At 34.5% G+C, this 24,816-nt stretch overlaps 2 protein-coding genes across 2 annotated transcripts in view; one reads left to right on the top strand and one right to left on the bottom strand.

Annotated features, from left to right (window-relative positions):
• The window catches only part of LOC114330686 (muscle-specific protein 300 kDa), a 603,413-nt gene that overhangs the window by 82,330 nt on the left and 496,267 nt on the right, over positions 1-24,816 (top strand). The window lies entirely within an intron of this gene.
• Positions 466-21,498, bottom strand: LOC114332428 (serine/threonine-protein phosphatase 2A 65 kDa regulatory subunit A alpha isoform). Its single transcript, XM_028282256.2, has 5 exons — positions 21,257-21,498; positions 14,858-15,235; positions 8,113-8,307; positions 5,435-5,540; positions 466-3,718 (listed from the first exon to the last, which is right to left on the bottom strand). The coding sequence occupies exons 1-5, from the start codon at positions 21,338-21,340 to the stop codon at positions 1,872-1,874; spliced, it is 2,610 nt and encodes an 869-aa protein (XP_028138057.1). The 5' UTR covers positions 21,341-21,498; the 3' UTR covers positions 466-1,871.

The following is a 24,816-nucleotide window of genomic DNA, read 5'->3' as shown; positions in this document are numbered from 1 at the left end:
TTATACTACGCCTTCCTATGCTTCTTTTCCTTGGATCTTTCCCTGCGTAATGAGATAGAGCAAGTTATATCTCTCTCCACGGGTAATATGTCGGAGATATTCCAATTTTCTGGTTTTTATTGTATTTAAGACTTCCATTTCTTTATTCATCTTTCTCAGAATCTCTTTGTTTGTGACGTATTCTGTCCATGATATTTTGAGAATTCTTCTAGACACACACAATTCGAATGATTCTAGTTTTTCATTGATGTCGCATTCATCATGGAGGAAATACTGAATAGAAATTAGAATAAAAATTAAAACAATGGGGACAAGCTCTTTAAACTTCGTTTATATTGACAATTAATCGTCTTAGAACCAATTCTTTAACTATCCTAGTAAACCACCTTGGCTGGGTAACCAATTATTTTCCACCTGTTATCAAAAACGTTTTTATAGATTACGTATACCAAAAGATACACAAAATTAGTAACATAATTCTTTATTTTACATATAAATATAATACAAGAGGCATAAAATGTCATTTTAATCAGTCCATCGCTAAAACTATTTTAAAATAAAAGGGGGAATATAAATTAACTTTGTATTTGGTGATGTTAGTTTAATATATCATTCAATTTTCATAAAAGCTGTCATTTGTTTGTTAATGTTTGCAAAAATGGCGGAATTAAAATAAATACAAAAAAATCTGAATAATAATATCCCGTATCCCATTAAGACGAACGCCTTTGATTATAATTAACAAATACCGTATCCACGCCATACGAGTCCTATTAAATATCATATTTAATATAATGAATGAATAATAAATATATAGCATATTACTGAAAGAGACAACGCTAAGTTAAATATATTTTAGCTAAATATACCCTTAGAAAACCTAACAGTGGCGTAACCAAGGGGGTTTTGGCGATTATAACCCCCCCATTGGGATGTACTTTGAGCTCTACACGCTTAACACCATACCCCCCAGAGACTCCATTAGTGTAACGCCCCTGCTTAGGATCATCCTAGTTACGCCGTTGAAAACTAAAGAACTTATAAAAACTAATAGCAGGGGAGACAAATGTGCTAAATTTGCAGTTACTCGAGCGCTATGGGGACCTATTGGGTGATGAAGATTAGAAAAAAAAAAGTTGAGTTAAGTTTTTTATTTTAGTGAGGACTTCCAGTTTTTTAATTTAATTTCCATTTCCAATCGTTTTTTCCGATTATAGCGCCATCTATCCATAATTCGAAAAACTGTCTCAAATTAAAGTTACTTATTTTTACGTAAGAAATCCAAATCTGCAATAAAAAATGGGGGCTCCTATTTAAGATTTTAAAGTAACCCCCACCCCACCTCCGTGGGGGTCGCGTTTGGTGCCATTCGATAGATTTTTAAAAAATATTAAACACGTATTTTTCAGTTCTTCGCTCTGACGTTAATTTCGCAAAATATTTGCTTTTTTTGTGAAACTTTGTGACTCGCCCATCTCCTTATGCCACTCTCAAATCGTCAGATTTTTTAAATATACACTGTTCCGCATGTACCTAACTTACCTTATCCTGACGATTTCGAATTTTTCTAAGGATATATTTTTTTCTCGGACCCCCCTTAACGAACTCCTCTGTGTTAGGAGCCACTATATGGTAGGGGTACATTTGCAGGATACAAGATTTCTCCCCATGTGATTTTTTGACGCGCTCGAATAACTGCAAAAATCCCCGCTTGGGCTCCCTACCATAAGTATTTATAATGATATAGCAAATAACAGTAGACCAAATACTTTCAAAATGTTCTGTATTTCCGTAGGTCTATAATTTTCGAGATTATTTCTACACCTTTTTATATAATCGTCCGTCATTTTCAATCTAGAGATACAAAATAATTATTTTTCCTCAACTTTAACAACTGCATCACTTTTCACAACAGCTTCATCTGGGACTTGACTATCTTCTGCAGGTGCTACAGTTGTATCTAACGTTTCTTTTTCTTCGACAACTTCGACCACCTCCGGTGTTATATCAGTTGCTGCAACATCCGACACTGCCACATCAGTTGCTGTATCATTAGCTGCTACAACCTCTGTTATTTCAACGTCAGGTGCCACAACATCAACTACCATAGGTTCAGGTTTTTCACTAGAAGTATTTTCTGTCTCTTTAGTTTCAATCACACTATCTGCACTTATAACAGTTTCGAATTTTTCTGTTTGTACATTATCAACATTTTCAGGCCACTTCTCCACTACGTCTATTGCCATTTCCCTGATACCATCTTTATTATATTCATCTAAATTATTTTCTCCCATTTGTAAAGAAGTTCGGCTAGTTGTGATGATGCTATCTATCAATTCCGTATTAATGTTCTCTTCATCTAATTCCTCTGATTTTTCGACTAGTTCAGCATTAAGTTCTTCTTCAATTCGATCCAGCTCCTCTTGCTTCAAAACCTGCAATGTTTCTTCTACCCAAGGCTCTTTTATTTCTGCGAGAAGCTTATCCACAAACACTTTAATTTTGTTTATAGTAAAGATTGATCTGATTTGTACGTTTACTATTCTATCGTCGAAAAGAGTCAATAGTAATCCTAAACATTCTCTGTATATGAAAAAAAGGACTCCTGTGAGGTACCAATCGTTAGAGTTTTCAGCTTTGGTTCCGTCATAACTAAATATGTTTTCGCTGTAGTGCGATCTTAAAGAATTTAAGGTTTCCCCTGCATACAAAGAAATATTATCTGTCTTAAAATCATCTATGCTTTTATTCAATGACAAGATATCTTGGAAAGTCTTTTCCTCCAAGAGACTTTCAAGCTTCTTCAGTATACACTTTAACATCCACAACATGTTAGCTGCTTTATTCTTATCTTCAACTTTCTTTAGACTTGCGAGATACTCTTTTTCTTCTCCAGGAAGCACTGAAGGTTCAATCAACTCGTTTATGCCAAAAATCGGTACGTACCGATACAAATATCTGGTGTCTCGTTGAAACATCTTAAAGTAGGGGATTATTTGTGCTGATGTCCATGTCATTCCAAAGTGTTTGACTATGAGAGGTAGAATTATAGCAGCTGTTCTTCTAACAGCAAAGACGTGATCTCCTAGAAGGCTTCCATAGAAGTGTTTGATGTTTTCTGCGAAGTACTCTTTTGGAGCAAACTTAATTATATGCATAAATGTCACCAACAGGCCCTTTCTTGTTCTCCAATGTGATTGAGAGTAAACGATTAATGTTCTTATAACCCTCTTGATAGAAGGGAGAGATTGATCAAAGTCTACATCTGCTGGAAGGTCATTTAGGTTCTCTAAAATATTAGCCTTGACTGAAACTGATTGTTCTAGATCTAAAATATCCAACACTAGTGGCATAATATGCTCCACAAACGTTTCTTTACTAATAAGTGTGCTCAAACTTAAAATGTTTTTAGCCAGTTCTAGCTTAACATCAGTACAAGTATCGACTACTAGCATTGTTATCTGAGGTACTAGGCTTTGTATAAAAACTGACTCAAAATTGTTTTCAACTTGGTCGGTTCTCTCGTATGACTCTTTTAGACAGCGACAATACGGTACTAGGTTTCTAACAGCGACAATCCTGACTTCGTCTTCGACATTTTTGATCAGTTTTTGGAACATTGCTAGTATTCTTCCACGTAGTTTGTGGTAGTAGATCACCTTCTGTATTTCTGCTATATCTACTGCTAGAACGTGACGAGTTTTCCAAGATTCACTTTCTAAAATAAAAAAGAAATATTCAGATTAAATTACTGTATTAACAAAAAACTACTGGACAGACTTTTTCAAAATTTCGAAGGACTGAAGCAGGGAGATGGGCTGGCCACATTGTTTAACCTGGCACTGGAGTATGCGGTTAGGCAAATGCAAACTGGACGAGGAAACCTACTGACAAACCGAACGGTTCAACTGGCCGCTTATGCCGATGATATTAATATTATGAGTAGAACATCAACAGGAGCAGAGGAAGTATACGCAGAGGTAAAAACGCAAACAAAAAGGCTAGGTCTGGAAATTTACACAGAAAAAACAAAAATAATGATACATACGAGAAGAAATATAGTCCCACAAAACATTATACATGAAGATGGCATTAAAACGGTTGGACAGTTTACATACCTGGGAGTAGAAATATATGTCGACGGATCAGAAGATGAAGAAATACAATACGTAAGAGAATAACGCAGGTAAACAGAGCTTATTTTGCCCCCTCCCGTATAGTTCGGTCTAAAAGTGTCCACCGAAATACAAAGATGAGAATATAACGCTGATTCGCTGGTACCTGTGATTAATATGATTCCTAATACATTTCCAGTGAAAAAAAATAACTCTTTGATAAGTGTTGGCGATACAATTGTTTTTTATATGCGTGTCCGCAAAGATTATAACTCCCAAAATATTTATAACGAAAAGATTTAGTTCATAATAGATGCCGACGAAAACAATTATTTCTGAGAACTTTTTAGTAATTATAATTTTCGTGGACCCACAAACAGAAATTATGTTTTTTGCTGATTCTTCTCAAAAAATAAATTTTTCACTTTATTAGGGATAATATTTTTCGCGGCGTTCATTGAAAGTTCTACTCTTAACGGCATTTTTCGGAGTTATACTTGTCGTAGGCGGCGGCGATATATGCATGCTATGGACGTGCGACCAATAGCATGCTATGGTAGTGAAGCATGGGTCCTGAAAGAAACATCCAAAAACAAAATCGACACATTCGAAAGGAAAGTAATAATAGTCTCCCGCTTTATACCGCTTTCATGGCTTTGGGATTATAGCAGGGTAGTCTGTTATATCTAGGGCCTACGGTGTACAAGGAAGGTCCCAACAGGGCCCGTGCTACGCTTCAACCGCCTATTATTACTCCTGGTTTTATCCAAGGTACTCATTTTATTCAGGCTGAGTCGACGTGGGGCCTATAGACATTTTTAAAAATTTCTAGTTGTTCTTGCCGGCGCTAGGATTTGAACCCCCGGCCTACCAGCACTCGAGTCAAGCACACAACCGCCTGAGCTACGCTGCCCCCGCCCCGAAAGGAAAGTACTGAGGAGAATACTAGGACCTGTGAGGGAAAACGGAATCTTCAGAAGATGATACAATAACGAGTTTATCAACTTTATAAGGAAACATCCCTGTCAGACTTCATTAGAATACAAAGATTGCAATGGGCCGGACATGTGATAAGGATGGGAGAGGATAGGTTACCAAAAAGAGCACTGAACACTAGAATGCAGGGAAAGAGACCGGTTGGAAAGACAAGAAAACGCTGGAAAGACATAGTAAATAGCGACGTACAAAACCTTTTAGGAGTCCATGTATGGAGAAGAGCAACCATAGACAAACAAGGGTGGGGGCAAAAAATAAAGGAGGACAAGTCTAAATTTGGGTTGTAGTGCCCTAGAAGAAGAAGTAAAAAAATTAATTCTTACCGGCAAAACTCTCGAGCGTTTTAAAAATCGATTCTTCAATTTCATTCTCACTCAATATTTTACAAATTGCTAAAGCTACCTTTACAGTTGTCGCTTTTACGGAATCCTGTAACAAAATAAATAAAATGGATTATGTATAAGAAAGACACATATATCTATAATAAATGTTCTCTTTCTCTATCTCCCTCTGTCCAGTGGCACTTCAGCCGAAATCGAATCTTGGCCTACTCCAAACTATGCCTCCAACCTTGCTGATCCCGTGCCAATCTTCTCCAGGTTCTCACATCTAGCAAATTTTGCACGTCCGCTCCCATATCTTCTGTGGCCTCCCTTTTGGTCTTGCGACCTGAATTTTTCTATCTAGGGCTCTCTTCGGCAATATTTTGGCCTCCATTTTTACCATATGATCACACTCAACGAAAAAGGTACGTAATATCAATAAAAATGTTAATTCAGACAACAAACGCAATACTTAAAATTTGTCCAATTCTTGGTTTTATTGGAACAACAAAGCGATGTTCATCAATTCATTATTTTCGTTAGTTGAGCCAATGTATTACGTTTATTGAATGGATGAACATTCATTATGTATACCATAATATCACTTTATTGATATTACGAACTCTGTTCATTGAGTCAACGAAGGCTATTCATTGAAACAACAACGTCGTTAATTGACCGACGAAGACTATTCGTTGTGTCAATAACAGTGTTATTTCTCCTAACGTATTTCGTTTATTTCTACAATTATTTCCGTTTATTCTTACAATTAATTCCGTTCATTCCCACAATAAATACGGTTATTCTTACAAGCAATTCTATTCATTCTTACAATCAGTGTCGTTCATTCCTACTATGAACGTATTTTATATTAATAATTGGATTTGAAAAAAAAATTTAAAAAGAATTCGACTGAAATTTCACGATAATAGACACACGAAAACTTCCTTCTACTACGGACTACACTTGGAAAAGAAATGAAATTATTATTCGGCACTTCAACAGAGGTAACAGCATTGTTTAACACAGAGAAGCTAGGGGTATCACGATAAGGAAAAGCCGTTACATTTCAAATGCATAGGCGTAACCACGATGATCCTAAGGGGGGGTTACAACTACTGGAAAGTCTCTGAGGGGTATGGTGTTAAGCGTATAGAGCTCAAAGTACATCCCAATGGGGGTTATAACCCCAAAACCCCCCTGGTTACGCCTATGATTCAAATGGTCAAGCAAAACATTTATTGTCTCAACAACTACGTTTATTGTCACCATGAACGCATTGATTGTGCTAATTAAACGCAGTAGTAGATCGATTAATGCATTCGTTGTCACAACAATAAGTTTACATCTCTACCATAATCATATATTACTCTATATTAACAAAATTTGTACATTGTTTTAATGAAATCTGTACGTTGTCATGATAAACCAAGGTAATTGCTTGTCATCTACGAAATCAAGAAAGTGAGTTGCTGCCACAATTAACATTATTTATTAAATATACGAAATTAAGTTATTCGCTGAATAAATTGAGTGTTATTAATTAATATACTCTAGTTATCTTCACAATTATTATTCAATCATTGTGACAATAACCAAATACATTCGTCAATGTCTAAAAGTTCGTTAAAACAAAAAATTTAATTGTTGTTTCAACGAAATCATGTTGGGTTAATCTGTGACGAAATACTATTCAATGATCACTGTTAATCAATATTAGGAACTAAATTTTTTTGAGTGCAGACCATTAAAGTCGTTTACGTTTAACGAATTCTGAAATCGGTGCCTCTTTGAACAGTTGGTAGAGTTAATTTTTGTATCTGGATCTCCATACTCTGTTTTGGTTAATAGGTTCAAATATCTTCCTTGGGATTTTTTTCAAAGACTTCCAGCTTTCTTTTTTTATTGTCTGTCATCACCCATATGTGGCATCCATAAGATACTATTGGTCAGATAATAGTTTTGTAGGCCCTGATTTTCGATTTCCCCTGTGTGTTTTTGGAGCGAAACACATCGGGAGCTACAACTATATCAACTTGTCAGTATTGACTCGTTTAAAATTGAACCATGGTCGGTTTCCATCTCACTTACATAAAATTGGATTTTAACTCTCCTGTCTGTAGTTGTGACAATGTATCCATTGGTGATCTAAATCACATATTTCTAGAATGTTCTCTGAATTCTCAATGTTCTTCAATTCTGTATCAAGAACTAATTCATCACGAGTGTCCGTTGTCGGTAAATATTATAGCACTCCTTTCTTCCTCAGATAAATCGGTACCTACTAGATTCCATCACTAATTTTATCAGAAATGCAAAAATAGCAGTATTGTTTAAATAAATAGACAACATGAAAACAGTTAATCTAATTAAGAATTTACATGTTTTGTGGCAAATAGATTTTGTCTGATGCCAGGATCTCACACACACGCACACAACTTTATAGTCTCTGGTAGTTTATTTTGCTTTCAAATCAATTCTATTGGCCTATATACTATGCAACATCATGTTTTAGAAAGTCAGGAGAAATACCAATAATTGCTCCAGGTCTCCAAATACCAATATCGTCTGTCGTCTACTGATATGTAATTTAACAAAATATTACTCATAATAAAAATGGAAAAATACAATAAATAATAAACAATTCATATTTAAATTAACACTCAGAGTATCCTTACCATGTTATCATTGGATATGTTATCGAAAACAGATATGAATTCATTTTTAATGCTTTCTTTGTCCAACAAGGCAATGAAATCAATGAGACCCAACGCTGCTTCTTTTCTCACAATAGGCGACTCGTCTTGAGATAGTAAGCGGAAGTTATGCCTCAATTCAGCCTTCCTTTCCTCTTGTACTTTTGGATATATTGACTAAAATGGTTATTAAACTATAATATATTAAATATATACAAAATAAGAAATACTTTTAATATATACAGGGTGGTTCATCTTATTCGCCTCGGTCTCTGTACGGAAAACCACTTGATATTTTAAAAAAATTTCTTCACAGAAATATACAGGGCCTTTAATACTACAACCTAAAAATAATGTGAATTATACAGGGTGTTCCAAAAAAGAGTGGTATATCAAAGTTATATTTTTTCTTATGGAATGCCCTATAGCTGATGACATTATTGAATTGACCTTAAAAAATAAGCTATACTTTCATAAGGGTTCCCTATACCTAAATACAGGGTGTTTTGATTTATTTAGATTTTTATAAAAATGTAAGGTTTTAGAAAAAAATAAATATCTACGAATCTAAGAAGCAGTAACAAATTCTTTCTTGGATCTTAATAATAGACTATTTAGCATACTTAAACAGATGCTTATTGCAACAAAAGTTCTTACAGGGTGGTCAAAATATGAGATTGTTCTATTAACAAATTCAAGCTGTAATAACTTACTTATTTTAAATGGAACACCCTGTATCTTACTAGTCTATCGCGTAGAAAATTTACTTAGCTTTCAATTTATACTAGGGTTTCCTATACCTATCTTTTTACAGGGTGGTCGAAATATTAAATTTTTCTATTAACAAATTCAAGCTGTAATAACTTACTTATTTTAAATGGAACACCCTGTATCTTACTAGTCTATCGAGTAGAAAATTTACTTAGCTTTCAATTCTTATTAGGGTTTCCTATACCTATCTCCCTTCATTTTTTAAATATTTAAAGATTTCCTAATTTGTAAGCTTTAAAAATTAGAATTAAGTACCTATGTCGTGGTTATGTACAACACATCACCAACACCGGCAATATACTTAAATATCTTAGTCAAGATAGTTTCATTAATAAAATTTACATTTTTATCATTTAATCACACATTTAAAATTTATTTTAAATGACATACTCGATATTCTATTCTTTATAATGGAAGATATTTAAAATCTCTTCAATTCCATGTTAACATTCTCAATACACATGTTATTCTGTAGATATAAATTCCCATATTATTCTGTAAATACCAATTTTTACATGTTTTTGTACAATTGGCTCGTTTTCGTCAAAGTAGCCATAGCATTTAATTGTTTGTAATTGCGATTTAAAGATTCAAACAAAAAGGGGCGTTCTTAAATTTATTAATAACCGTTGGGTTAAGATATGGAAAATACTTACACGGAATGAAATATAATTTAAATATCTTCCAGAATACGGCATCTAATATAGGGTATGCAGTTTAAAATAAACGTATTATTCAATTTCACATGTAGGCCAAAATCAACTAAAATAATACAACACTCTGTGTGACTACATGATAACACTGAAAATTTCATTAATGACAGTATCTTGTCTAAGTATATTGCCGGTGTTGGTGATGTGTTGTACATAAACACGACATAGGTACTTATGTAATTCTAATTTTTAAAGCTTACAAATTAGGAAATCTTTAAATATTTAAAAAATGAAGGGAGATAGGTATAGGAAACCCTAATAAGAATTGAAAGCTAAGTAAATTTTCTACTCGATAGACTAGTAAGATACAGGGTGTTCCATTTAAAATAAGTAAGTTATTACAGCTTGAATTTGTTAATAGAACAATCTAATATTTTGACCGCCCTGTAAAAAGATAGGTATAGGAAACCCTAGTACAAATTGAAAGCTAAGTAAATTTTCTACGCAATAGACTAGTAAGATACAGGGTGTTCCATTTAAAATAAGTAAGTTATTACAGCTTGAATTTGTTAATAGAACAATCTCATATTTTGACCACCCTGTAAGAAATTTTGTTGAAATAAGCATCTGCTTAAGTATGCTAAATAGTCTTTTATTAAGATCCAAGAAATAATTTGTTACTGCTTCTTAGATTCGTAGATATTTATTTTTTTCTAAAACCTTACATTTTTATAAAAATCTAAATAAATCAAAACACCCTGTATTTAGGTATAGGGAACCCTTATGAAAGTATAGCTTATTTTTTAAGGTCAATTCAATAATGTCATCAGATATAGGGCATTCCCTAAGAAAAAATATAACTTTGTTATACCACTCTTTTTTGGAACACCCTTTATAATTCACATTATTTTTAGGTTGTAGTATTAAAGGCCTTGTATATTTCTGTGAAGAAATTTTTTTAAAATATCAAGTGGTTTTCCCTACAGAGACCGAGGCGGATAAGATGAACCACCCTGTATATAACTAGCAAAAAAGTAGTAGCAACTCAAAGAAAATATGTATTTGCATGCTTCGTGGACTACGAAAAGCCATTCGATAAAGTACAGCATGTAAAAGTAATGCAAATGCTAAACAATATCGGAATGATGAAAAAGATATTCGTGTCATTAAATATTTGTACTGGAATCAAACTGCTATCATACAAATGGCCAGCGCATCTACACCGTCAAAATCTCCATACAACGAGGAATCAAACAAGGCTGAATTTTGTCGCCAACATTGTTCAATGGTTACTCGGATCACTTATTTAAAAATGCTCTTGAGAGACACCCATATGGAATACAAGTCAGCGGGGAACTATTTAATGTACTTAGATACGCGGACGACACAGTAATTCTGTCAGAAAGATCTAAAAATTCTGCTTGATAAGATTCAAGACGTAGGAGAGGAAATGCGCATTAAAATAAACTCAAACAAAACTAAATTTTTAGTTTTTAGTCGTAACCTACATTCAGATGCAGAGCTTCCATTAAATGTATTTTAAGTTGAAAAAGTTCACAAAATAACATATATAAAATCCAAACATAGAAATCCAAACATAAATAAAAAAACATAGATCCAAACGTAGAAAGCAAAATGGCAATGACTAAAACTACTGTTATGAAAATGAAGTAATTTCTTTGCAATAATAATATTCTCAGTTTAGAATTAAGACAAAGAATGATTAAGTGCTATCTTTGGTCAGTACTTGGCCAATACTTGTATGATGCAGTAGTGTGGACACTAAAAGTATCGACCATGAATAGAATTGAAACAATGGAAATGTGGATTTATAGACGAATGCTGAAGATACCTTGGACAACAATAAAAACTAATAAGGAAGTACTAAGGAAGCTCAACAAAGATAGAGAACTGCTAAATACTGTTAAACACCGGAAAATGTCTTGTCTGGGACATATAGTGAAGGGAAATCGATATAGAATACTACAACTGATCCTTAACACGTTGACGGACAGTGCGTCAAATGTATAAGCAAGTGTTGTGTGAAGTCTATGAAGCCATAAAACACCCTAAAAGAAATAAATCACCTGGTTGCGATGACATCACGGCAGAAATTTTACAGAACATGGGTGATCATGGTCTCCAATTAATGTGGAGACTGTGCAATCATGTATGGAGAATCGGCAAATGGCCCAGGGATTGGTGTACCGTACTATTTACTCCCATTCATAAGAAAGGCGTAACCACAAAATGTAGTAACTACCGAACCATTTCACTAATTTCACACCAAAGTAAAATTCTGTTGAGAATCATCAAGTGTGGCATGCAGACATACCTGGATAGACAAATACCACAAGAACAGGCAGGCTTCGTGAAGGGTAAAGGCACAAGGGAGCAAATTCTTAATATGCGACAACTCATTGAGAAGGCACGATAATTCAAAATTCCGATGATCATCTGCTTTCTGGATTATCAGAAGGTATTTGACTGTCTAAACTGGACAGTTTTGTAGGAAGTTCTACATGAGATGGGGGTTCCTGATCATCTGTCAGCTCTGGTGAAAAGCCTATACAGTAGACTCCCGTAAGTTCGGCCACCTCGGGACCGGACCCTAGGCCGAACTTAAAAGTGGCCGAACTAACCGATGCTTATCTAAAAAATGCCCATTTATTGTTTGTATGGATCTAGCAAAAACAAAACACTTGTACATTAAGTAGAAGACAACACAGAAGAATACATATTTAACACATAACATGTTTAACACATATTATGAAAAGATAGACCGTTACAAAAATACTATAAAACAATACTTACAGAACTCTAGGCCTAATAAAATTTAAAAATATTATTGCACATTGGTGGTTTGGCTTCTTAAACTCTTAAAAAGTCAGTAATTTTTTAATGAATTTTCTTTTCTAATGTTTTTTTATGTGCAAAGACACACCACTGTTTAATAATCATTACATCGATGGCAGTTGCTGCTTTTTGCTGTTCGACGTAGGTAGCTGCCAGTTGCAAAGCTGCTTTGCCTTCAGCGTGGCTCATTTTATTTTCTTCATCTTCCTCTTTATTCTCAGAAGCATCTATGCCGTTATCCTTGTCATTTTCTGGCAGCTACCTACGTCGAACAGCAAAAAGCGGCAACTGCCATCGATGTAATGATTATTAAACAGTGGTGTGACTTTGCACATCAAAAATCATTAGAAAAGAAAATTGATTAAAAAATTACTGACTTTTTTAAGTGTTTAAGAAGCCAAACCACCAATGTGCAATAATATCTTTAAATTTTATTAGGCCTAGAGTTCTGTAATCAACTGTTGATCCACTCCAAAACATCTTCAACAATGGGACCACAGTTCGGTAGTTGCTGAAGGTCGTGCAATAGAGCTGCATTGCCACCAGGTTATTTAACAAGAATGTTGTTTGGCTCATCTGCTGATGTGTTTGCTTGGTCAATCTTATCTTCTATATTTGGCCAAAGTTTTTTCCAAGACTTTACAAACATCGACGGTGGTATTTCGTCGTATGCCTTGGCCGACATGTACACAACATCCTTCATATTAACTGACTTCAGCACTTTTAAGAGGTCTAAGTTGTCATCAGCCTCCAGTTTGGAAAGAACTGCAGAAAGCAGTTTTGGCGATATTACTTTCTCTTGAAGCACTCAATGACCCCTGGGTCCATTTTCTGTTGAAGACTGGTTACATTGGGTGGCAGGAACAGCAGTTTAATTTCTTTTTGAAGACACTGAAGACCTTCCTGGTGAGTAGCCGCGTTGTCAAGTATTAGAAGTGCTTTGATGGGCAGAGCTCGCGTCTGGCTGGCGCTCTCCAACTGTGTGACTAATGGTCAGAGAGCCGGCCGGACTAAACAGAGACCGAACTAACGGAGGCCGAACTTACGGGAGTCTACTGTATGAGAACAGTTAAACCAGAATAAGAATTGAAAACCATTAGTCCGATCCTTTTAAAATAGGTAGAGCAGTCCGACAAGGATGTATTCTATCTCCAAGTCTTTTTAATTTCTATGGGGAATGTATAATGAGAAAAGCACTCGATAAATGGATAAATGGAATGGCGGTATTTCTATCGCAGGAAAGAAGATGTCAAATCTCAGATATGCAGATGATACAACATTAATAACTGCATCCGAAGAAGAAATGTCCAGCCTGCTGCAGTTAGTGGAAGCCGAAAGCAATAGATGTGGTCTCAAGATCAATAAACAAAAAATAAAAATTATGATAGTAGATTATTCAAATTCACTTCAGACAACAGGAGCCTTGGACCAGTTTGAAGTGGTTAACGAGTTCAATTATCTAGGATCCTGCATCAGTAATATAGGATCTTGTTAAACAGAAATACGTAGGAGAATAGGCATGGCCAAAAACGCTATGAGTCGATTATCGAAAATCTGGAAAGATCGCTCCTTGTCGAAGTACACCAAAATAAGATTAGTACGTGCCTTAATTTTTCACATATTTAATTACGGATCCGAAACATGGATAATGAAATCGGACGACAGAAAAAGGATTGACGCCTTTGAAATATGGTGCTGGAGAAGAATGCTTCGGATCTCATGGACGGAACACAGAACAAATCACTCAATCCTCCAAGAGCTTAATATTCAGACTCGACTTTCCTCTATTTGCCTCTCCACCGCCTTAAAATTTTTCGGCCATATTGCAAAAAGAAATGATGATAATCTTGAGAGACTTATAATTTCGGGAAACGTTGAAGGGCGCAGAAGTAGAGGTCGTTCACCTTCTCGATGGACAGATCAAGTACAGAAAGCCAGTGGAAAAACATTCTCTGAATCCATGAGGGAAGCTCAGGACAGAAGCCGATGGAAAGATGTAGTTGCTCGTATTATAGGGAATCACGACACTCAGCAATGAGGAAACGACTGAGGAGGAGTGACACTATATATGTATTTTGCAAATTAGAATAGGGAAAAATGAAACGTCTATAGATGTTGTGTCACATTACAACAATGGAAATTAGACGTCTATAGACGTTCTGTCCGTCAACGTGTTAAAGGTAAAAAGAGGACCGTAGAAATGTAGGAAGAAAGGGAGAAGAAACAGGGAGGGTTAAGAAACATTCATGAATCACCAATCTGGAGAAGAAGCATTGGGCAGTCTAAATTTAGACTTGTCTTTAGCCTAGACTTTTTGGAAGATATGGATTTGGAAGATTGTACTGTTCATTACAATGGTTTGTATCCAATGCATCAACTTCGAAGTTAACCTATGCTTAGTCAAAAATTGATTGCAACATTTTAAAATACATTATTTTTATACTCACTGAAAAAAGAGCCACTGCAGAACATTTACTCGTAAACCACTGCTCATTTGCCAACGATTCTAAAATCGGAACCAGCAACTCTTCTACAAGCTCATTACTCAATTCTTCTGCTATTCCTTTTAAAGTCTCCAAAGTTTTCTCTCTAACTAAAAATTCGTCAATATTGCAGATCTTCTTGAGAAGCTCCAACACAGGTTGGGAGTTTTCGTATCCCCCAACCAACGGTATTAATTTTTTCAGTTGTTCCGGTAGATTTAACAGTATTTCATCGTGAAAGTTCATGTTTTCTTCTAGGAATGGTAGTAGCTCTTGTCTTGTGATGTTTTCTCCCAAGTGTTCAGCAAGAATACCGAGTCTTTTGGTCATATCAATTTGCTCCTAAAATATTACAAAAATATTAATTTAACTCTAAGGAACCTTAACTGATATGTGAAAGAAGACCTAAAGATTCTAGGGGTCAGAAGATGGAGGGAAGTTGCCAGAAATCTACAGGAGTGGCGACTTCTTTGCGAGCAGGCCAAGATCCACAACGAATTGTCGAGCCACTTATAATGATCATGAACCTCAACTGATATTAAAAATAATAGTAAAGCAAAAGTAAATGAAAATCAATAAAAAAACTAACAAAAGTTTGATCTGCAGCTTTGTCAACTATTTTAAATAGGAAATAAGCCACAATTTTACTAAAAATGATTTTGAAATTAATATCCCCGTTAGAGGGCGTTCTAACCGTACTACGGTATAAAAAGTTTTATTTTATACCGAGAAGATCGGAAGTTTTGATGTAAATTTGTCTTCTTGCATAGCCTCCTTGACAACGGGTAGACCTAGAAATAGCTGTCGGGGTATGGCAGGAGACAGATTTAAATCAAAACGAAACCGTCTATTTTCTGTTTTTAAAAATGATTTTATTGACGTTTTGACGTCCAAATCGGATGCCGTTGTCAAAATGGATTTGGACATCGAAACGTTAATAAAATCATTTTTAGTAAAATTGTGGCTTATTTCCTATTTAAAATAGTTGATTAGAAAAATGCCACAAGGAAATAGCTTCAGAACAACTGCAGCTTCGTCTCCAAAACATCATTTCGATTGCATTTGTTCTGTTTTTCATTCTTTTATTTGTCACCCACTATTTAGTTTTCCTTGTAATATCGTCGCTCCGAATAATCGAGTGTAATTGTTGTGGTATTGTCTTTCCTTTCTTTATTTTATTTACTATATCCGTTTCATCTCATCCTGTGTTTGTTAAAGTTACCCCCAAGTATTTATATTCATTTGTTTCTTTTATTGAGTTATTTACCTCCAGATCTTCTGCGGTATTTACAATGACCATTGACCATGTATTGCGTTATATTATAATTAATGTCCAAGTTCTAGCTTCCAAACTCTTCTTCCAGCCCTTTTATCATGTAGGTGAACGATGTCGTCTTTGTCTTCTGCTAAAATTATTTCATCATCATCATCATCAATGGCGCTACAACTCTTCGTGGGTCTTTGCCGCGTTTACTATTGCCTTCCATGTTTGTCGGTCCTGTGCCACTAATTCCCATTGTCGCACTCCCATTTTCTCTAGATCTTCTTTGACTGCATCTTTCCACCTTTTTCTAGGCCGTCCTACAGACCTTCTTCCATCTGGCCTTTCCCAGAACACATTGTTTATAAGGCGATTGTCGTTACTGCGTATCACATGCCCTGCCCATCTGAGTCTATTAGCCTTTATATATCTGACTAGATTTTCTTTTCCGAATAGAGACTCTAGCTCGTTATTGTATCTGCGCCTACATTCGTTTGTCACGCTGTCTCTGCAAGGGCCATATATCATTCGAAGGATTTTACGTTCCCACACCAGCAATTTATTAACTTCTCTTTTTGTTAGCGTCCATGTTTCGCTTCCATACGCGACTGCTGGTCGTATTATGGTCTTATATATCTGGATTTTTGCACCTCGTGAAAGAAGTTTTGACTTCATTAGATGTTTCATTGCAAAGAAAGATCTGTTTCCTGCCATTATTCGCGTTTCAACTTCTCGCTCTAATTTGTTGTCATTTGTGATTGTTGCTCCTAGATATTTAAATTCTTTAACCACTTCGAAATTATGATCGTTTATAGTAATATTTTGCCTTATTCGCCGTCGTTCTTGGTTTGAGACGACCATGTAATTTGTTTTGTCTTCATTTATTTTTAGACCGATGTTTAATGCAGCTTCTTCAAAGCTCGAGAAAATATCCTTGATTTCTAAAATTATTTGATCATCTGCAAAATAAAGGCTGTAGACATTCTCGTAGTTGTCGTCAATTTTTAGTCCCATCTGTCCATATTTCGTGTTTCATCTATATAAAATTTAATAAGGTTGGTGCATCCACGACAGGTAGCATCCTTCTCGAAGTCTTTTATGAAGTTTAAACGGTTCTGAGTACTTTTGTCCAACTTTTATTCTAGATTCTTCGTAAAGTAATTTTACGGTATTTATGTAGGTGTTATCTACTCTGCGATTTACATTGCTTTCCACAGGTTGTTGACTGGAACACTATCATATATCTTAAGAAGACAACCAATACAATATGATATTCAGAGATGATTTCTATTATTTTTTCTGCTATTTTATAGATAATATCTCTGTATCTATAAAACCACTCTGTTCTTGTGCAGTTCGCAGCTGTTCCTCCATCCTTTCAAGGGGATTCTGCTTGATGTTCCTCAAAGTTTTCCATGCCCTCCTTGCTTTTGAGTTATATTGAGTTTTTTTTCTACTCATTTAGCTATCTACTAAGCAAATTACAAAACAGATAACAGAAAATTCTGGAATCGTATACAGGGTTTGTGTAAGAGGGAAGAAAGGTACGGAACAGTATGGAATCAAAGATAAAAATAACCAATTGAAAATAGAGACTACAGAAATAGTAGAAGTATGGAAACAATACTACGAAGATAAATTCAAACACGAAGAAGTAGAAAGAAATGAAGCAGGAAGAAATAGACCAGAACTGGAAGAGGAAGAGGAACCAGAGAGTATAAGGAAGGAAGAACTGGAAGAAGCTATAAACAATATTAAACTTTGAAAAGCGGCAGGAGAGGACCAAATAGATCCAGAAGTGATCAAATGGATGGGTGAAAAAGGAGAGGACTGGCTATTACAGATATGCAAGGTAGCATGGAGTACAGAAAAAATCCCAGATGACTGGAAGAAAAACATAGTTCTACCAATACACAAAAAATGACAACAGGACAACATAATGAATGCGAGAATTATAGAGCAATATGCGTGTCATCGGTCGCCTTCAAGGTATACACGAGAATTATAGAGAAGCGTCTAAGATCAGTGATAGAGAAAGAATTGGAAGACGCATTCAGATCAAATCGTCAAACAAACGATAACGTCTACATTATAAGGAATATAAGAGAGAGGGGATATAATGCCGTAAAGGGGATGAACTATTTCTCATGTTCGTTGATCTGAAGGCGGCATTTGATACGATAAACAGAAATAATGTGGAAAATATTGGAAAGCTATAATATACCAAAAAAGATGATAAAAGTCATAAAATCTATATATATATATATATATATATATATATATATATATATATATATATATATATATATACACCAAGGAAAGGATCAATGGGAAAGCAGCTGAATAATGGAGCCAAGAGTACTCTTTTTTTCAAAAATCAAATATTTCGGTATTTATTTGATATTCAATTATTTGTTTGATATTTAATATTCAAAAATGTTTATTGGTTTTAATTAATTTATTCAAATGTGTATTGTTACAGTTTTTTGTTGTTCAGATGTTTTTTATGTTTTATTGACAATAATTTTTAAATCACATGTTTCCCCTCTGGAGGCTTTTCTACATATTTTTAACAACATAGCCACATTCTCAATTTTGTAAGTCAAAATTTTCAATTTATATTTTGTAATGTAGCTCACCAAAACAATCTTTTAGCTATCACTGATGATGGTATCAAATAAATACCGAAATATTTGATTTTTGAAAAAAAGAGTACTCTTGGCTCCATTATTCAGCTGCTTTCCCATTGATCCTTTCCTTGGTGTATTCAATTGTTCAGCTGTGATCAAGACTTGGATTATATATATATATATATATATATATATATATATATATATATATATATATATATATATATATATGGAAGTAGAAGACCAAGTACAAATAACTGGAGAAAGATCAGGCACTTTTAAATGGGATAAGGGAATTAAACAAGGAGGTGAACTAAGCCCCCTATTGTTTATAATACTCATAGATAATGGATACTTCAATCAAAAATACCAAAGATCAAACAAGAAACCTTCAATGCATAGTAGGATATAAAAACTTAAATGCAATAAAGATCAACTCCCTTCTATACGCTGATGATATAGTTTTAATCACAGACACAGTAGAAAAAATGCAGAAACTAATAGATATTTGGCAAAGAGAGATACAGAAATTAAAAATGGATATGAATCTCAACAAAACAAAACTTATGATAATAAATGAAAATGAGAAAAGAGAAAGGAATACTAATATAATAGTAAGGGAACAAGTAATAGAACACGTATCTACTTTTGAATATTTGGGAAATATAATAACAGATGATGGGAAAACGGCCTTAGCAATAAGTAATAAACTGAAGACGGCAACTAACGTATTACTCTTTAAATAATACAATTTTTGGAAAGTCAGAAATAAACAACAAAACTAAACTCAGAGTATATAACAGCATAGTAAATCGGATAATGACATATGGGGCGGAAACATGGATTGTGCAAAAGAAACATGAATCAATGATAAACGCGACCGAGTTGAAATACATGAGAAGAATAGCCGGAGTTATGACGTTTGATAGATTCAGAAATGAAGATATAAGAAGAGAGTTGGAACAAGAACGGATAATGAGGAAGATCGAAAACAACCAATTAAGCTGGTTTGGACACATACAACGAATGGGGCAAAAAAGACTTACACAGAAGGTACATGAAGCCAAAATGGAAAACAAAAAAAAGGGAAGGCCGATGAAGACATGGATGGACCAGATCCAGGAAATAGGTGAAAGGAGACACACTAATATGAAGGATATGAAGAACCTGGTCACCAATAGAAGCGATTGGAAGAAATGGATAAAAGGTGGAACCGACATCCGACGCCCTGAAGGGCACTAAGGATTATGAGAAAGAAGAAGAAGATTTTTGTTTTATTATTCGCCATGGTAAAAAGAGGGGGGTAATGGCAGTTAAAACACCACGCTTGCCATGCGGGTTGATGATTTCAATGCGTATAACCCGTTCTCACTTATGGTTCCCAAACGTGGACTTTTACAAAAGTAAACATGGACAAAATCATAAAAACGCAAAGAGCAATAGAAAGACAAATGTTGTACATAAGACTAATGGCTAAAAAGAGAAACGAGTGGATAAGACAGAAAACAAAAGCTAGGGATGTTAGACAAGAAGATGCAAAATTGAAATTGAGATTTGCCGGACACAATGTAAGACAAAAAGAAGACCGATGGAACAAAATTTTTATAAATTGGAGACCGTGGGAATATAAACGAAGCAGAGGAAGGCCACAAATGAGATGAGCAGATGATGTCAAGAAGCACGTGGGCTCTAGGTGGATAACTGTAGCGACAGACAGAGAAGAATTGAAAAGGATTGGGGAGGCCTATGTCCAAAGATGGACCGAAGAAGGCTTATTAGATGGATAGATAAATATTGATTTTTGGTTGAGAACTGAGAAACCATTATGACATATTCTTAATGAATACTAATCACGTAGTTCAATCAGTCCTGTTCCATTCTTATTCAAGATAGTTTCTCCATATAGGCCTACAATATTGTTATTATCCTTTCATCAAGTTCTTGCATTAAGGTTTTCCATCAATATAATTTATTCCCGACTGTTTACGTTTCCTATTGTGTAGAATTTCTTCGAACTGATTTTTTTCTTCTCCTTTACTGTTATCAGTGGGGGCATATACATTATACATACTCCTATTATGACTATATTTCTTCCTTTTATTTCTCATGTCTACACTGATATTATTCTTTGATTTATGGCTGTACAATCTTGACCAATTATTTTAACAATTTCTTTCTTTTTTGTATGATTCGTAACTTTCAGCTATTGTATTGTCTAAATAACTTTTCTATGCTGATTTCTTTTTTATAATTGGCTGCTGTTTTATTATAAAAATTAATTTAAAAATAGCAACTGAGGATATAAAAAATATTGACATGAATTGTAAATATAAAATATGTTCATATTTTCAGTTAGTCTAAAAATATTGAACATTATCTTGGCCTATATGTTGTTATCTTTTTCTAACGACATGACACATGACGAATGCGTTTTTAATAATATTTACATACACGCTACAAAAGACCACTTACCGTAATATTTTCATCTTTGATGGCTTGGCTGAAACTCTCCTTGAAGGTCTTCAGATCCTCCATCAGGACACTTTCGTCACTCATTTCGAACAACTTTTTGATTTTCAACGCGAAAATCTTAGGTAGAACACCTTTAACCCAAATACAAATATCGTGTCTTATCACACATCAAGTGCTTTCTTATCTATCTTCATCATAGTTATCATCGTTTTATCGTTTGTAATTTATATAGATAGGAATGCCTATTGTGGTTTTCTACTTATATACGTATTAGTGGATTTTGATTTATTTATAGATATGATTTTAATGAGTGGGAGTTTGTTCTCCCACTTTTGTTGATGGTCCTAAATACTTGGAGTACGAATATGCCCGTTACGACCAGATATTATGAAACTTAGTTGTAAAGACAGTTATAACTTAATGTTGTTCCACTGTGTGGAGTAGAAGCGTGGACTATAAGTGATACTATGATTAAAGTCTTGGAAGCTTTTGAGATGTGGGTACATACGGCTACTGAAAATAGACTGGGTCGATACAGTTAGAAGTGAGGAGGTCCTTAGACGTCTGAACCAAACAACACAACTGGTCAATATTATAAAGAAACGCAAGTTGGATGGAATATTTCAGTCACATTATGACACCCTGAAAAATATGATCTTTTATATCTGATCATTCAGGGAAAGATCCAAGGTAAACGTGATCCTGGTAGAAGAAGAATATCACGGCTGAAAAACTAAGGCAATGATACAGAATATCGACTATATCATTATTGAGAGCTGCTGTCAATAAAGTAACGATAACGGTCATGGAATTAAAAGAAGAAGAAGATCAAGCTATGACTCACTATGAGCTTTCGTCCCTTCATACGGCTGCTCCCTTTTTTGAGAAGTGGAGAGTGGGGGTTTGAGGAGACTTTTATTTCGGGGAGTGGCTTAAGTGTGCTAGGAGGAACAGGAACAAAACATAGGAAGGTATTGATCTGCATACTTAATGCTTAGAAAAGAGTCTCTGTGATATTACCAGATCTATAAGTTTTGGAATCAGCTCTTGCGCCAGCATTTTTGGAATTGCTGTTTTCTTAGATATTTGAGATATGATAAAGATGTACCTATCTTCTAGAATCTAGGATATTAAAAGTACTCATCAGGAAGTTCGTTTGCTACTAATTTGAGAAGCTTAGCTAGTAGGAATGGGAGTTTTTGCTTGGGAAGTTTGGAGAGTATTTTCGTGAGCAGTAGTAGATAATACTCTTTGGCAGTCGATCATGGAGGAGAATGGTTACAGACCGTAATGGATAATGGGAGGTGTTGGCTGTGAGAGGTCAGTGCTCGAAATGGGCTGTAGATATAGCCATAGGTGGGATGGAATCATAGGTTGATCACGTGATGAACGAGGAATTGTTAGGAAGAGCTTATACCGAATGTGAAATGTTACAAACTCTATACAACAACGAAAAGTTTCCTATTTGAAATATGACAAAAAGTGATAAATATTAAATATTAAAGCTGATTTTAATGGGTAGGATAGAAGGGAGAAGAGTAGAAGAGGTTCAGTGAGAGAGCACTTCATGAACGCCCAGCTACTGAATGCATCCAGCAACTTCTTTTGCAAAACTTTCTTTTGCTACACTTTTTTGCATTTGTATGCTTATAAATGAGATCTTAAAACGTTTACGTCCATTCACTTTACAAATTCCCAACTGTAAACAAACGCACGTGGAAGCTAAACAGGGCCGTACTGAAGTGTATCATATGTTTTTTTAAAAATATTTACTTTTGAAACTAATACCGTAAGAATTGCTTGAAATTTAATTGTAAACAAGATTTTGTTCTTTTTAAGGGGAAAGGCGCAAAATATCGGCTGTCAAAATTTTTAATGTGTTTTAAATTGTATTAATTTTTTTCGATTCCTGAGAAAACTAATAAGTATTTTTGAAAAATTTACACGCAGAATAAAATATTACCTTATTACCGAGGGTCAAGAGTCCCTTAGAATGAATAAAAAGTTTCTTTTTAGTGAAATATTTGCAATTGAAAATCACCCTAAATGTTCTCTTTTATTTTCACCCCTGTAACTTATTAAAATAAACATTATAGAAGTTTTCAGGGACTTTCGGCCCTCAATAATAATGTAATCTTTCATTCTGCCTTTAAATTTTTCAAAAATCTTTATTAGTTTTCACAGGACTCGAAAAAAATGAATACATTTAAAACACATTGAACATTTTGACAGGCGAAATTTTGGGCCTATGTCCTTAAGAAAAATGTGGTAAAATAAAATATTTATTAACTGAGATATACATAACAATGTGAACATTTTCAATAAAGTATTGTTCAATAAAGTATTTCAATATTATAAGGTTATGTTATTTATAAGTTATGTTTTTGCTAAGAATGTTTTTTTCTTCGATAAAATATTTACTTTTTGAAATATTTGCAAAAAACCGTCTAAAAACCATCCATCCATTTCCGGGCTTATTTTGAACGTGTATTTTTTTGCCAGGACCAAAGCACACATCGGCACAGTATTACTTTTTTCTTTGACATATTAGCTAGGTATATGTATGCCAAATTTCATGTCACGATTAGAAAACATAAAAAACTATAAAACACGACCAGTCTTAATTATGTAATAACTCAACAATAACTATGTACTGTAAAGTACAATAACATAACACAAAATAATATTATCTTAAAAACCAACACGCTAAAAAATACAATTTGAATTTGCAGATGCAGACTGACAAGTTAGGGCCTGTAAAATGAGAAACCGCCTCGTTTAGGGCGATAAATTATATTTAATAGCTTCTTGACGAATGAGTGGACGAATCGTTAACACGTGCGTTTGTTTATGTTGGGAATTTGCTATGTGAATGTGGTGTAAGTTACATAAAAATGTTAAGATGAGATGCAAAAAATTCTACAAAAATAGTGTATTAACCTTTATTAACACGTAGGTATACTACTTATAACTACTATTCCTATTTTAAATGTATCATTTGGCCTACAATTCTCATAATTGCGAATAATTTTAATGGTGTATTGTTTGTTGCATACATTAGACACCAACGATTAAAAATAATAATAGCCCAGTCGCCCAGTGTTAAATTTGGCTGAATATTCAAATTCTCAAATAGAAAATGAGTTTAAATCTCATTACCTGTTTTCTCTTTATTTTCTATTAGCTTCCATTTGTTCGTTTGTAACTCTTTTAAGATTCGATAAACTACAGCTTTGTCTCAATAGGGCCTTTTCATCGATTGTCATTTGTTTCGAGCTTCTGTCATATGTTGTATAATCTGTGTATAATATTAATATACACGGATTATACGAAATATGACAGAAGCTCGAATCAAATGACTGTGAATGAAAAGCCCTATTAATCAATCTCCATTCGTCGTAACTTTTTTTCGGTAAACTTCTATAGGCTAGCAGTAGTGTTGCAAGACATGGATGCAAGACCAAGACGAGACTTAGACAGTCTTGGTCTTGGTCTTGCGCCAGTACACCTGGTCTTGGTCTTGGTCTTGGTATTGCGCTGCCGGTCTTAGTCTTGGTCTT

Source organism: Diabrotica virgifera, chromosome 5, assembly GCF_917563875.1.
Source record: "Diabrotica virgifera virgifera chromosome 5, PGI_DIABVI_V3a".
Lineage (NCBI taxonomy): Eukaryota > Metazoa > Arthropoda > Insecta > Coleoptera > Chrysomelidae > Diabrotica > Diabrotica virgifera.
The sequence above is the reverse complement of the archived record's forward strand: the minus strand, read 5'-3'. Positions and strand labels throughout refer to the sequence as shown.